The following is a 12,071-nucleotide window of genomic DNA, read 5'->3' on the forward strand; positions in this document are numbered from 1 at the left end:
TACGAGATATGCCTTTTAGGAGAGAGATCCCTTTTACGAGCAATGGTTTTTGATAATGCTACCCCCAGTTCAAAGCAAAGGTCGAAGCTGAACTGCCTTTACTCGGCTTCCGTTCAAAGATTCGTATCTGTTTTTCCTCGGTTTCCCATTGGAGGTTCCAATACTTGCTTTTGGTGGAGGTCTCGTACCATAGCGAGGGGCGATCAATTCCTAGCGCAAGAGCTATTCCTATCCTCGAGCGAAGCTAGTCCGTTTCCTAGGAAGGCGGCTAAGGGTTCGGGTCGGAAAACAGGTACGGTTCCCTAGAATACCCTACTTCCGAGAAAGCCTATCCTCCCCGAGAGTCTTCCTCTTCCTAGCATCTAGGCTATACTCTCATGTTTGACTTAACACAACGAGACATAGGCACCCACATGCTTGAACTACGATGATACCCTACGGTATGGACATCACACATTCAAGTAGGGAGACCTTGCTCGTGGATAACTAGACGGCGGAGCGAATAGATTCAAACTTGAACCTAAGAGAGGCTTGAGGGCCGGCTTTTGGACCATCGCAAACGGGCCTCGGAATGGCTAAACACTTCCGATTTCAAGCCTAAGTACTATACGCTTTACGATTATCAATATGAAGGGATAGGGTGAGTTATTCATTCCTAAGCTCCGATTAGACCGCAAAGGACAGGTACTAAGCTTTAGAGCAAACTTTGATTCATACCACTTGGACTTTCCCTAGTTTTTAAACCAGTTCGCCAGTTCGTTTGCCCAGCGGGGCAGCTGCCCTTTTGGTTTTTATCCAGCTTATCCCCTTTGCTTTAAAACCTACTTCGCCTTCCCTATTCCGATTCGCTATCGCTGTTCCGCTTGTTCCGTTCCTATTCTTTTCTTCCAAATCCTAATCCTGGAAATGCATATGATGACACTAGTTCACCAGGCTAGTGTTGGGAATTCGATTGAGTGCGAAAGCACATTCCCTTGCTAGAGATATTCCTTTTATTCATCCCGGATTGTGTGAATGCGTTCACACCTATCCCGAGTGGGTATAGTTACGTGGTTAAGTAATCCCTTCCTATGCGAGGTTGTATGAGAGAACATAAGGAAAGGCTTGATACATCCATGTCTAGCTCATGTCGATCTTCGTGTCATTTTTCTTTCATTAGCTCAGTAGGATAGTCCACGTTGCTAGGATGTGTGGGTCTAGTCTGGTCGTGACCCTCGATCAAACCATCCTAGCAATGCCCTCTTCTCAAAACAGGCGTTCGATGTACGGATCATCGCCGCTTGTCTTTGGGGGTGGGATTTGGAATGGAATTTAAAATTCGAATTGGAAGGTTTGACAGCCAAGGAGCGGCAAATAAGTAAATCTCTTCGACATAGCAGAAGAGAAAAGGAATAATAATCTCTTTCTTAAAAAGTCAATAGAAGTAAAATGCGAAGCATGAAACTAATTAAAAAGTTGGGAATGGCTACATCGGAAAAGCGTGAAACAATGTCAAGTCTCGGGTTTGATCGAGTGATGACAAGAGATAGAATGATACAAAGCCTAAAGGGGAGAGCACTTAGCCGAGCATTTAGTAGTCGTTCGGCTGGGGAAGATTTTCTGTTTAAATGTATGCTTAAATCTCTAGCGAAAGCTCAAAAAGATAGAAAAAGATGGCTAAGTAGCGAAATTCTCAAATATATGGGTTTACTGCCCGCAGATTGTAGTTTCCATTATGTGATTAATTTCGTGAATGAAGACAATGATTGCATTGGATTAGGCTCCGGTGAATCAAGTGGCAGCAGTTCCCTGCCTACAACCTGGTGGGAGGTTTGGGAGCTGTTTTCACAGACAAAATGTCCAAAGGCTCCACCATTGGTTGATTCTGCATGTCCAAATCCAATGCAACAAAGCCTATTGAATTGCATAAAATTCCTCCAGCGTCCGAAGATTTATTGTGATATATTTGCAGAAGGATTTGGAAATCGAGTTCGAATTATCATGAAATTTACGGAAGGTGTCGGATGTCAATTTTGGTGGGCGATGCGGCCTCTAAAGGATGACACTAGAGAAACTACTTTTCATGTGATTTCGAACTATAAACTTTTTTGTCAGCGCGGATGTCTGGTAGATGCAGATTTCACGTTCTCACAATTTGATCATAGTGAGATCCTTTCAAGTCTCAATAAAATTCTTATTAAGAATCCTCTATTAACAAAAACACTAGACATTGAGGAGTTATTGGTGACAGATCAACCATGGCCTGACTCAATGTTGGACATTGCAAAATTTGCAATTTGTTTTGCTAATATTCTGATGACCGGGGCCGCCAAGCCTCAAGGACTTTTCCATTTCCCCGAGGGGGAATCCTAAATGAAATGATAAATTCCAAAATAAATAAATGTGAAGTAGTTACAGATGTGAAAAAAGTCAATATCTCTCTGTCTGTGTAGGTTCGGTTTGTTCTTATCGATCCATTTCTTCGAGTGTGGGTGTCCTACGCTACTTCCGTTCATGTTTACGTTCTCAAAAGAAAAGAAGGCTTTCCTTGGAAAAACCAAGGACAACCCCTATCTCAGTCTCCTTTCTCTTTTCGGGAGCAGAGCTTCAAAAGATGTAGTTACCCTATGATGAGATTGAGTTCAACGGATATGAAGGATAGAAATATGCTATTTGCTGCTATTCCATCTATTTGTGCATCAAGTCCGAAGAAGATCTCAATCTATAATGAAGAAATGATAGTAGCTCGTTGTTTTATAGGCTTTCTCATATTCAGTCGGAAGAGTTTAGGTAAGACTTTCAAAGAAACTCTCGACGGGAGAATCGAGTCTATTCAGGAAGAATTGCAGCAATTCTTCAATCCTAACGAAGTCATTCCGGAGGAATCCAATGAACAACAACGATTACTTAGGATCAGCTTGCGAATTTGCAGCACCGTAGTAGAATCATTACCAACGGCACGCTGTGCGCCTAAGTGCGAAAAGATAGTGCAAGCTTTGTTATGCCGAAACCTAAATGTAAAGTCAGCAACACTTCTAAATGCCACTTCTTCCCGTCGCATCCGTCTTCAGGACGATATAGTCACAGGTTTTCACTTTTCAGTGAGTGAAAGATTTGTATCCGGGTCTACGTTCAAAGCTTCTACCGTAGAAAAAATTCGAGAGGCCTTCGTACCCATAGACCTAATTCGAGAAGGCTTGATAGTCCTAAGAAAGGTGAGGGTGGGGGGTGATATTATGGCTGAATAAGGAAGAGGAATAGAATCTCATTCATGTGTTCATGCTAACAGAAGAGCGGATCCAATACACATAAGGCATCGGTTGTTCTTAACAGTGATGGCTATTCATTTAAGTCTTCGGGTAGCACCACCAGATCTTCAACAAGGTGGAAATTCTCGTATTTCGTATGTACATGTTCCTGTGGCTCGGATGAGTATAGTTATTTATATCGCGACAGCTATAAACAGTTCCTTGTTCCCATTAACAAAACATCCCCTTTTTCTTCTTGTTCTTTGTCATAATGCCTATTCCGGGACGAGTACTACTTTTTTTTACAAAAATAATTTACAAGTAGATGATTTTCCGACCCTGACTACCAATTCCCCGACTACCTCTCTGGCTTATCAATCTAGCAAGCATAGGAAATCCAATTTCGGTAATCTTACCAAACAAGCAACGGATTGAGCAACTAGCGCGAAAGCCGTTGCGCTAACGCGCATCCTCTTGCTTGGATTCAAAAAGAAAAAGAAGGTTGATTGGAACTGAAAAGAACAAACAGGCAGGCATGCTTTCAATCTTTTAGAATTTGAGAAATGCACTTGTCAAGAGTACTCTAACAATCGACGTCTCCCATCTTCTCAGGATTAAGCACTTTAGCTATCTATTATGGAAATTGTCCGCTATCCGCACCTTACTCTTACTTTACTATTACGGATTTGGAAGTGGGAAAGCCAACCTGGGCTTTTAAAGATCACTCTTGCCCGTTCCGTTCATAATTGCTTAGCTTAAAAGGAGAAGTCCAAATAGTGGCTGCGGAAAGTCAATTCTATCATTTTTCGAAAGTTCGAGAAAGGTCATGCATGAAAAGAATGAATCAAGGAAAGAACTGACTTTGATACGAAAGAAAGACTGAATCTGACTATCCCAATTCAAAAAGACGGAAATTGCCGGTTGGGTTAGTCCAACCAAGAAAGAAATGGGATTCTTTGGGCATTGCTTGGGCCGACTTCATCAGTATGGCTATCTCTAAAGATCTATCACTGCACACTTGAGAGATCTCTGTCTCCAGCCAATCAAAGCGTCTATAGCAGCTCCGCCGCTTTCTTTTTCTTGGAAAATATGTAGATTTCAAAACTTACCGATAGGATTTGGTTTGGAGTTCTAATAAAATTGTGTACGAAGCTGTGCACACAAAAGCAGATATCGATAATATCATAACGTTAATAATGGAAACTCTTGTTTATCTCTTAGTTCACCGATTCATCCATCCGGGAGGGCAAAGCATGTCTCTTTGTCCAGGTATCTCTTTCTTTTGTTATAAACGTTTATCTATGCTCTTTCTCTTTCTATTAAGTGAATATGCCCAGCTTCCGAACCAATCGTTTCTTTATAAAGAAATCGTACTAAATATGATATTCACAAAAAGTACTTTTTCCATGAATAACGAAAACTACACTTTTCTATGAGTTGTTGAAAAGCGGAGACACCCATATTCGCTTTACACCAGAGAATCACCATAGGATACCCCTTCCTCATTCGGGGACGCCCGGCTTAGCATTCTCTCGAAGGCCAGCGCGTTCACCTTCGATGTACTTGGTGCTTCTGCCCGTGGAACCCGAGTCACCTTCGGTTAGGTTCCTGCAGCCAAGCTGAGGGAGATGTGGTCGCATAACCTTAGTGTTAGAGTATCTGAAGGTTACCGCCGTAGCTTACGGCCTTCGGGTGAATACCTGAAGGTAGCGATCCCCAACACCAACTAATGGAGATGTTCAATAATTATTTTATGATTATTGGAAGAGTTGCTTTTGCAGCTCCCCAATAATCTCATCCCAAGCCAATAGTAGCCCCTCAAGGGAAAGGTCCGACGCCGACGGTTCGAACCCACGATCTTGTGATTGTGAGGCCTCGCCTCCAGAAAATGTCTCCCCGAAGCGTTGGCATGGGGGCTGTTTCGAAGGTTGGAAGGTTTAGGCTTACGTGTCGAACATTGATTTGGTGACTCTTGGTATTCTGCATCGATTTTACCGTTGTGCACTGTAGCTTTCTCCGGCCCTATATAAGCGGAGGTGGGGTTGTGAGCCTTCGCTCTTTGCTTGCGTTGTACACCTGTCGCATCCTCACTGATTGTTACTATTTTCGGACCTTCGAGGACATTTTTGTTTTTGTGAGTACTCTTGAGCTGAGGATGGCTTGCACGAAGCTTAAAGCGAGGCCAATCGAAGGTTTTGTTCTTTCTCTTTGTTTTCTTTGCTAACTTTGTGTTTCCACCCCTTTTTTTGTGTAGATATGGTTAATATCAAATGCAGGGTTCTTCGTGCAGACCCTGATCAGGTTGACCCTGCGAGTGGAGGGGCTGGTTCCTCACGCCCTTCGGAACCACAACAGCAGTCCGGCGAAAACTTGTCGGAGGTTTCTGCTAGTGTTTCGGAGTTGATGGCTCCCGAGAAACGTAAGACCTTGCTTTTTGAGCAGTCTCTTGTCTCGCAGAACACCATAGATTTCTATGTTTCAAAAGGGTATTTTGAGGAAGGAGTGTGCTGTCCCCCTGAAGGGGAGATACATCCTGTGCCAAAGGCGGGCGAGGTTGTGTTTTCAAGGATTTCTTTACTGTTGGCCTTCGGTTCCCGGTGGATCCGATGGTACCGAAGCCCTTGGAGCCCTTTAATGTGAAGTTGTATAACTTCACCCCAAATGGGTTTGTGGCACTTTCCACATTTTTGTGGGCAGTGCAGACCTTCGGATGTGTTGTATTAGTGGATGCCTTTTGCAGGCTTTTCGAGCTGCACTGCCAGCCTCAGAAGGTTTATGTGGACAGCGACGCTGATCCGAGCGAGGTGCAAAAAGGCTATTGCACCTTCGTGCCCCGCAAGCCGAACAAGAAGGTGGGGCTTGAGAAGATCATGCTTTCCGTGGCCCAAAGGAACAAGTGGGAGGGGAATTGGCTTAGGTATTGGTTTTATGCCAAGATTGGATTTCTGGATCCTGAAGGATCTAGTGAGGAGATATATCCACTGGCTTCGGAAATTGAGGATTTTGATCATACTTATCAGCCGGGCTTCATCAAGCACTCTGCTGAATTATAGTCCTGCATTGCAGCCTTTCGAGCGGCTTGCAAGGCTTGTGGTGGTAGAGATATCGTCGAAGAGTTTCTTGCAGCAAGGGTGTGGCCATTAACCTCTGGGTGGGCCCCGAGGGAGTTGGTGCACAAAAAGTTTACAGGCTTGGATTACGAGATTGCTGCTCCTGTTTGACTTGAGGAAGCCGGAGGGTAAAAGTGATGAGGTTATTGTTGAGGAGCTGGAGAGGGAGGCTTCGGAGATGCTTGGCCCGTGGAATCGTGAAGAGTATAATTCTTTGGTGAAGATTTGCGGGGGGAAGATTCGGTTGAACAGATGTCTTTCAGAAATGTGTGTCGAATACGAAGCACGTCCTTTACCTTCGGGCGTGCTGAAGCGTATGATAGAGCCTGAGAATGTTGGATCGGAGGTTCTCCTAAAAAATTCAAAGGGGAAGGGTAAAGTAGAGGAAGTGGGAACTTCGGGAGTAGTGCTGCTGTAGGTACTCATGTCCGAGGGTCTTTGAAACCTTCGATTGCGAAGGTTGATGTCAAAAAGGCGGAGAGTATCAAAAGGAAGGCATTGGATCAAGAGGTTTTCCCTCATAATAGCGGTATGCCCCTATTCATGGAGGAGCTGTTAGAAACTGTGGGTGGGGAGATTGTTGCTCCCGAGGGAGCATTATGGTTGTCTCGCCATGATCTTGGTGATGAATATGGCACTATGCTCGCAGGTTCTGGCCGTCATGTGGAGGTTGCCAAGGCATTGATTGCTCTGCACAATGCCCCTGAAGCTTCTCGAAAGCGGAGGAGGCTGCAGAGCATCGTTAATATTGGTGAGAAGAAGGCTGTGGCGGTCCCGAAGGTGCTGCAGCCAAAGGTGACGGCCGCGTTGAGTGTGCGCATTGTTGTGGAGGTGGAGGAGGGGGAGATTTTAGGGGAGAAGGCCGTTGTTGCACCTTGTGCTGGGGCAGTTCCGAAGTACCTTCGGATTTGCTTGAGGGTCCCCCGAAAGGTGATGATGCGCTTGAGATGGGAGCGTCTATTGACAAGACTGGTAAGCTTCGATCCCCCCCCCCATTTTTTGGTTTTGTTATCGCTGTAGTGACTTGATGGATGGTTTGATGCAGCTGTAGCTATGTCCATACTGGAGCTGCAGAATTTGATCGAAGGTCCAAGCTTGCTGGGTGTGCTACCGCCAGATAAAGTTGCGTGTATGATCATGTGTGTATGCTTTATTGTTTTATCGCCCGGAGGTGACAGTTTTGACCTGCAGAATTTGATGCAGTTTTGGCCGAATGTGGAACCTCCGAGGTGGTTCGAATTGTCGAAGATCTCAGCAGAAAACTTGCAGTTGCGAGCCGCTTCGCTGTGAAGAAACTTTCCTTAGACGAAGAGATCTGGCTTAAACAGGCCAACGAGATGCTAGGACTGGTGAGCAAGCTGAAGAAGGCTGAAGAGGAGGTTTGGACTTTGACCAACCTTTCTTCCTTGTTGAAGGAGGAGAACACACTGTTGAAGGGAAAAATGAGAAGATGGAACTGGCTATGGCGGATAACGAGAAGGTTTTGGAGAGCCTTCGAGACACTATGGAGAAAGATGCCAATAGAATGGCATCTCTCAAGGAGAGAGTGAATTTTTTGGAAGAAGAGGCTAAGAAGAAGGACGATGCTTCGGTGGATCTTGGCGCCAAGCTGACGAAGGTTGAGCAGGTCTTTGCGGATATTGCGGGGTGGGCCGATGCTGTATACATAGAGTACAAGAAAGCTCTTGCAGTTCTTGGTGCTGAGCCGTTGCCACTACCCGAGCCAGCAGAGGGTGGGGAGGGAGTGCTTCGCCTAATGAATTGGCTGGTTTCTGAGTTTGAGGGACTTGGAGAGATTATGGACGTTGCAAGTGATAATGCTGCATCGTTGTTTTGCGAAGGTCTTCTCGGGCATCAAGTGCGCGGGGGATGCACTGATCTTGCGAAGCTTGCGGAGGATGATTTTACGTTTGTGCCGTATGGCGACTTGAGTGGTGAAGTTTTGGGGGTTCAGCCTGTGAAGGCAGCCTTCTTTGAAAAGTTTTGGTATACTTCTAGAAAAGAAGCCGTGCGTGCTCTTGCAGCTGCCCAACTGGAGGTAATATGATCGGGATTTTGGGGTATTGGTCTATTGACCTCGCTCTTTGATCTCACATTATGCTTTGTCTTTTAGAATTCAGAAGCGATACAGGAGCCAGGACTTTCGGTCGAGGGTGGTGGAGCGGAGGAGGCGGACAAAGCTGGCTCTGGCGAAGCAAACCAGGAGGTGCAGAGTTATGCTAGTGTTATTTGGGATATGATGTCGAGTGAGGTTTTGTAAACATCTCCTTGTTTCAGGGCTCGAAGTTTAATTATCTTTTGGAAAACTTTTCGACTGGTGGAGGGTGATTAGGGCGATGACTTGGCAGCTTGTACTCTGTGGGAAGTGTACTGTTTCTCCCATCCAGGGCCTAGTGTGGCTGAGTTTCTTGATTGGTCTGGGAGAGACTCCATATGACATGTTTGTTGAATCTTCGATGCAAGATATGTGCTCGTCCTTCAAGGTGATTTGTTGTGCTCATCCTTCGAGATGGCTTGTTGTGCTCATCTTTCGAGATGGCTTGTTGTTTGTTATTTTCTCGTTCCTGTGGTGGGGGCTTAAGTGCTCTTTGAAAAACGTCTCCCCCTCCTTTTAGCTTCGGGATGGGCTAGAATTAAGCGGATGCAGCTTCAGGTGGTGTGCACAAAATTTTCGAAAAACATCTCCTCCCTTCCTTGCGCTTACTTTCCGAAGCTGTCAGCTTCGCTGCATGTTGTCCTAGGATCGGAGGTCCTTTGTGTTTGTGCTGCTGGGACCGGAGTGATATGGGCTTTTAGGTTTTGCGGAGAAAACATCTCCCCCTTTCTAGGCCATATTGCTCAGGCCATTTTTGGGGAGTGTTGGACTATCTTCTGAGGCGATGTGCGCAAGAATTTTTTTAAAAAAACGTCTCCCCTCTTCCTTGTGCACTGTCGTCGGAGGTATTTTTATCGATGTCCCGAGCAATGTGTGCTGCTGATTTGGTGAGAAAAACTTCTCCCCCCTTCCTAGCTCATGTTGCTCGGGATTTTGGATAATGCCGAAGGTGTTTGTGTATTTGGTCTTTTCGAGATTGGCAATTCCTTGGTTTGGTGGCACCTGTTGTGCGTTCTGTTTGTGTTTTTTTTGGCTTTGTTGCGTTTGTGGGGTTGAGCCTTTGTTTTGGTTTCAATCCTTTGTTTGGTCAAAAGCCCCTTGGGCTTGTTGCACTTGTTTGTGCTGTCAGTCTTATAGCCGAAAGTGTTTTTGGCTTCGAACCTTCGTAAGGTCGGAGGCCCCTTGGTTTTTTGGCATTTGCGTTTTAACGCCGAAGGTGTTTTGGCTTCGAACCTTTGTAAGGTCGAACAGCCCCTTGGGCATGCACTTGTTTGTGCAATTTTTTTTTGCCAAAGGCGTTTTTGTTTCAATCCTTTGTTAGGTCCAAAGCCCCTTGGTTTTTTTGGCATTTGTGTTTTAACACCGAAGGTGTTTTGGCTTCAAACCTTCGTAAGGTCGAAAAGCCCCTTGGGTGTGTTGCACTTGTTTGTGCAGTTTTTTTTCGCCAAAGGTTTTTTTTTGTTTCGATCCTTTGTTAGGTCGAAAGCCCCTTGGCTTCGTAGCACTTATTGTGCATTGTTGGATAAGTATGCTAAGTTTGCGGATACTGCAAACTTCGCTAACTTACTTTTGCATAGCATACGACGAATGCGTGGCGAAGTTTGCCGTTAGGCTACTTCGGCGGTGAGATATTTAGGGGGAAAACTTTATTAAATTGGAAAGTTTACAATAGGTCCACCTCATTAAAAACCTCACCTCTAGTATGGAGTTCCCCTATGTGAGGAAAAGAGTACAACCCTTGAAATGAAAGAAAATAAATTGTGAAGGTGCAAGGTCGCTTATAACTTTGCGGCCTGGCCCTTTTACATGCTTATATTACATGTAGATTTTTTTGAGGCTGTCAGCATTCCAGGAATGTTGCAGCTCGTTTCCTTCGCTGTCTGATAGGCAGTAAGATCCAGGCCTGTTGCTCCTGATGACAAGGAATGGGCCATCCCATTTGGACTGGAGCTTGCCTACACCGTTGGCGTTTGGCTTTCTTCTCAGAACCCAGTCACCTACAGAGATATTCTTTTTTACTATGTATTTGTCTCTCCATTTGATAGTTTCTTGCTGGTACTTTTTAAGGTTTTCTAAAGCTTGGAGAATGTCCAGTTCGGAGAGTTCTGCCTCGTTCGAAGGTTGTGCTTCATTATTCTGAGAAGTTGTTCTTAAGCTTCGATTCTTAAGCTCTTCTGGTGTCATAGCTTCGGCACCGTAAAGCAGTCTGAATGGGGTGAATTTGGTTGTTCTAGACTCTGAAGTATTGTGAGACCATATGACCTTCGGGAGATTTTCTGCCCACTTTCCTTTTTTCTGGTCAAACAGACAATTCTTTATGCTGCTGAAAATTATGTCGTTCGCACGCTCGACTGCTACGCTAGATTGTGGGTGGTAGACAGAGGCAAATATGAGCTTCGTGCCTAGACTATGGCAAAATTCCCTTAATAGCTGAGAGTCAAACTGTTTGCCATAGTCAACTGTGATCTCTCTGGGAACTCCGAATTTGTAGATGATGTTCTGCCAGAAGAACTTGCGGACTGTTTCGGAGGTTTTGTTGATTAATGGCTTTGCTTCGATCCATTTTGTAAAGTACTCGATCACGACAGCGGCGTACTTGTAATTGCCTTGTGCTGTAGGGAGTGGACCGACAAGATCAATTCTCCATCTTTGCAGGGGCCAAGTTGGTGGAATGAGTTGTGAACGTTCCGAAGGTCTTGTTGACTTCGGTCCCATCATTTGGCAAGCTTGACAAGTTTTTACGATTTGTTGAGCATCTTTTAATGCCGAAGGCCAGAAGAAACCATGTCTGAAAGCTTTTGAAACAAGTTGTCTGACTCCTATGTGAGCCACAAAGACCAGAATGAATCTCCTTAAGCAACTCTATGCCTTGTGAAGCGGGGATGCATTTCAGCCATGGAGTTGTGACACCCAATTTGTATAATTCACCTTCAAAGATTGTATAGCCTCTTGTCCTTTGGAACATTTTCTTTTCTTCTATCTCATTTGCTGGCTCAAGGTTGCCGCGAAGATACGCCATTATGGGGGTTCTCCAGTCTTCAATGGAGATGGCGGCGATTCATTTTTCTTCTTTTTTTTTGCTTTGATCAAAGGTTATATGATCTCTTCGAAGAAGACATCCGGAGGTAATGACTCTTTTCTGACTGCTGCCTTTGCTAGCTTGTCAGCTTTTCCATTCAGAGCTCTTGGGATGTGCACGATGTCGAAGCCTTTGAAATGCTTCTCCATTGCTCTTACTGCTTCTAGATACTCAATAAGCTCTGGCTTTCTGGCCTCGGCATATTTTTCAACATGATCTCTGATGACTTTGGAATCTGATCTTATGATAAAATTCTAATGACCCAAAGCTTTCACTTTGCGAAGGCCTTAAAGTAGAGCCTCATACTCTGTTGTATTATTTGTTGATGGATCAGGATGCGCGAAGCTGAGACAGGCTGCATATCTTGTTTTTTCTCCAGAGGGGGACTCTAGGATTGCAGCTATGCCAACACCATCCTTGCACCAAGCACCGTCGCAATGTACAATCCAGGTTTCTGTCGGAGGTTCCTCTTTGAAGGCAGGTGATGTTCAATCCGCTATGAAGTCTGCTAGGACTAGGGATTTTATGGCTGTTCTTCTTGCGAAGTCAATACAGAATTC

General features: G+C 44.9%; 1 protein-coding gene across 1 annotated transcript; it reads left to right on the forward strand.

The window, feature by feature from the left end:
• The first annotated feature begins 2,371 nt into the window (after positions 1-2,371).
• LOC120703540 (ATP synthase protein MI25-like) lies at positions 2,372-3,499 on the forward strand. The gene has a single exon (XM_039987656.1). The coding sequence runs from the start codon at positions 2,607-2,609 to the stop codon at positions 3,225-3,227; it is 621 nt and encodes a 206-aa protein (XP_039843590.1). The 5' UTR covers positions 2,372-2,606; the 3' UTR covers positions 3,228-3,499.
• Positions 3,500-12,071: the final 8,572 nt, after the last annotated feature.

Source organism: Panicum virgatum, chromosome 4K, assembly GCF_016808335.1.
Source record: "Panicum virgatum strain AP13 chromosome 4K, P.virgatum_v5, whole genome shotgun sequence".
Lineage (NCBI taxonomy): Eukaryota > Viridiplantae > Streptophyta > Magnoliopsida > Poales > Poaceae > Panicum > Panicum virgatum.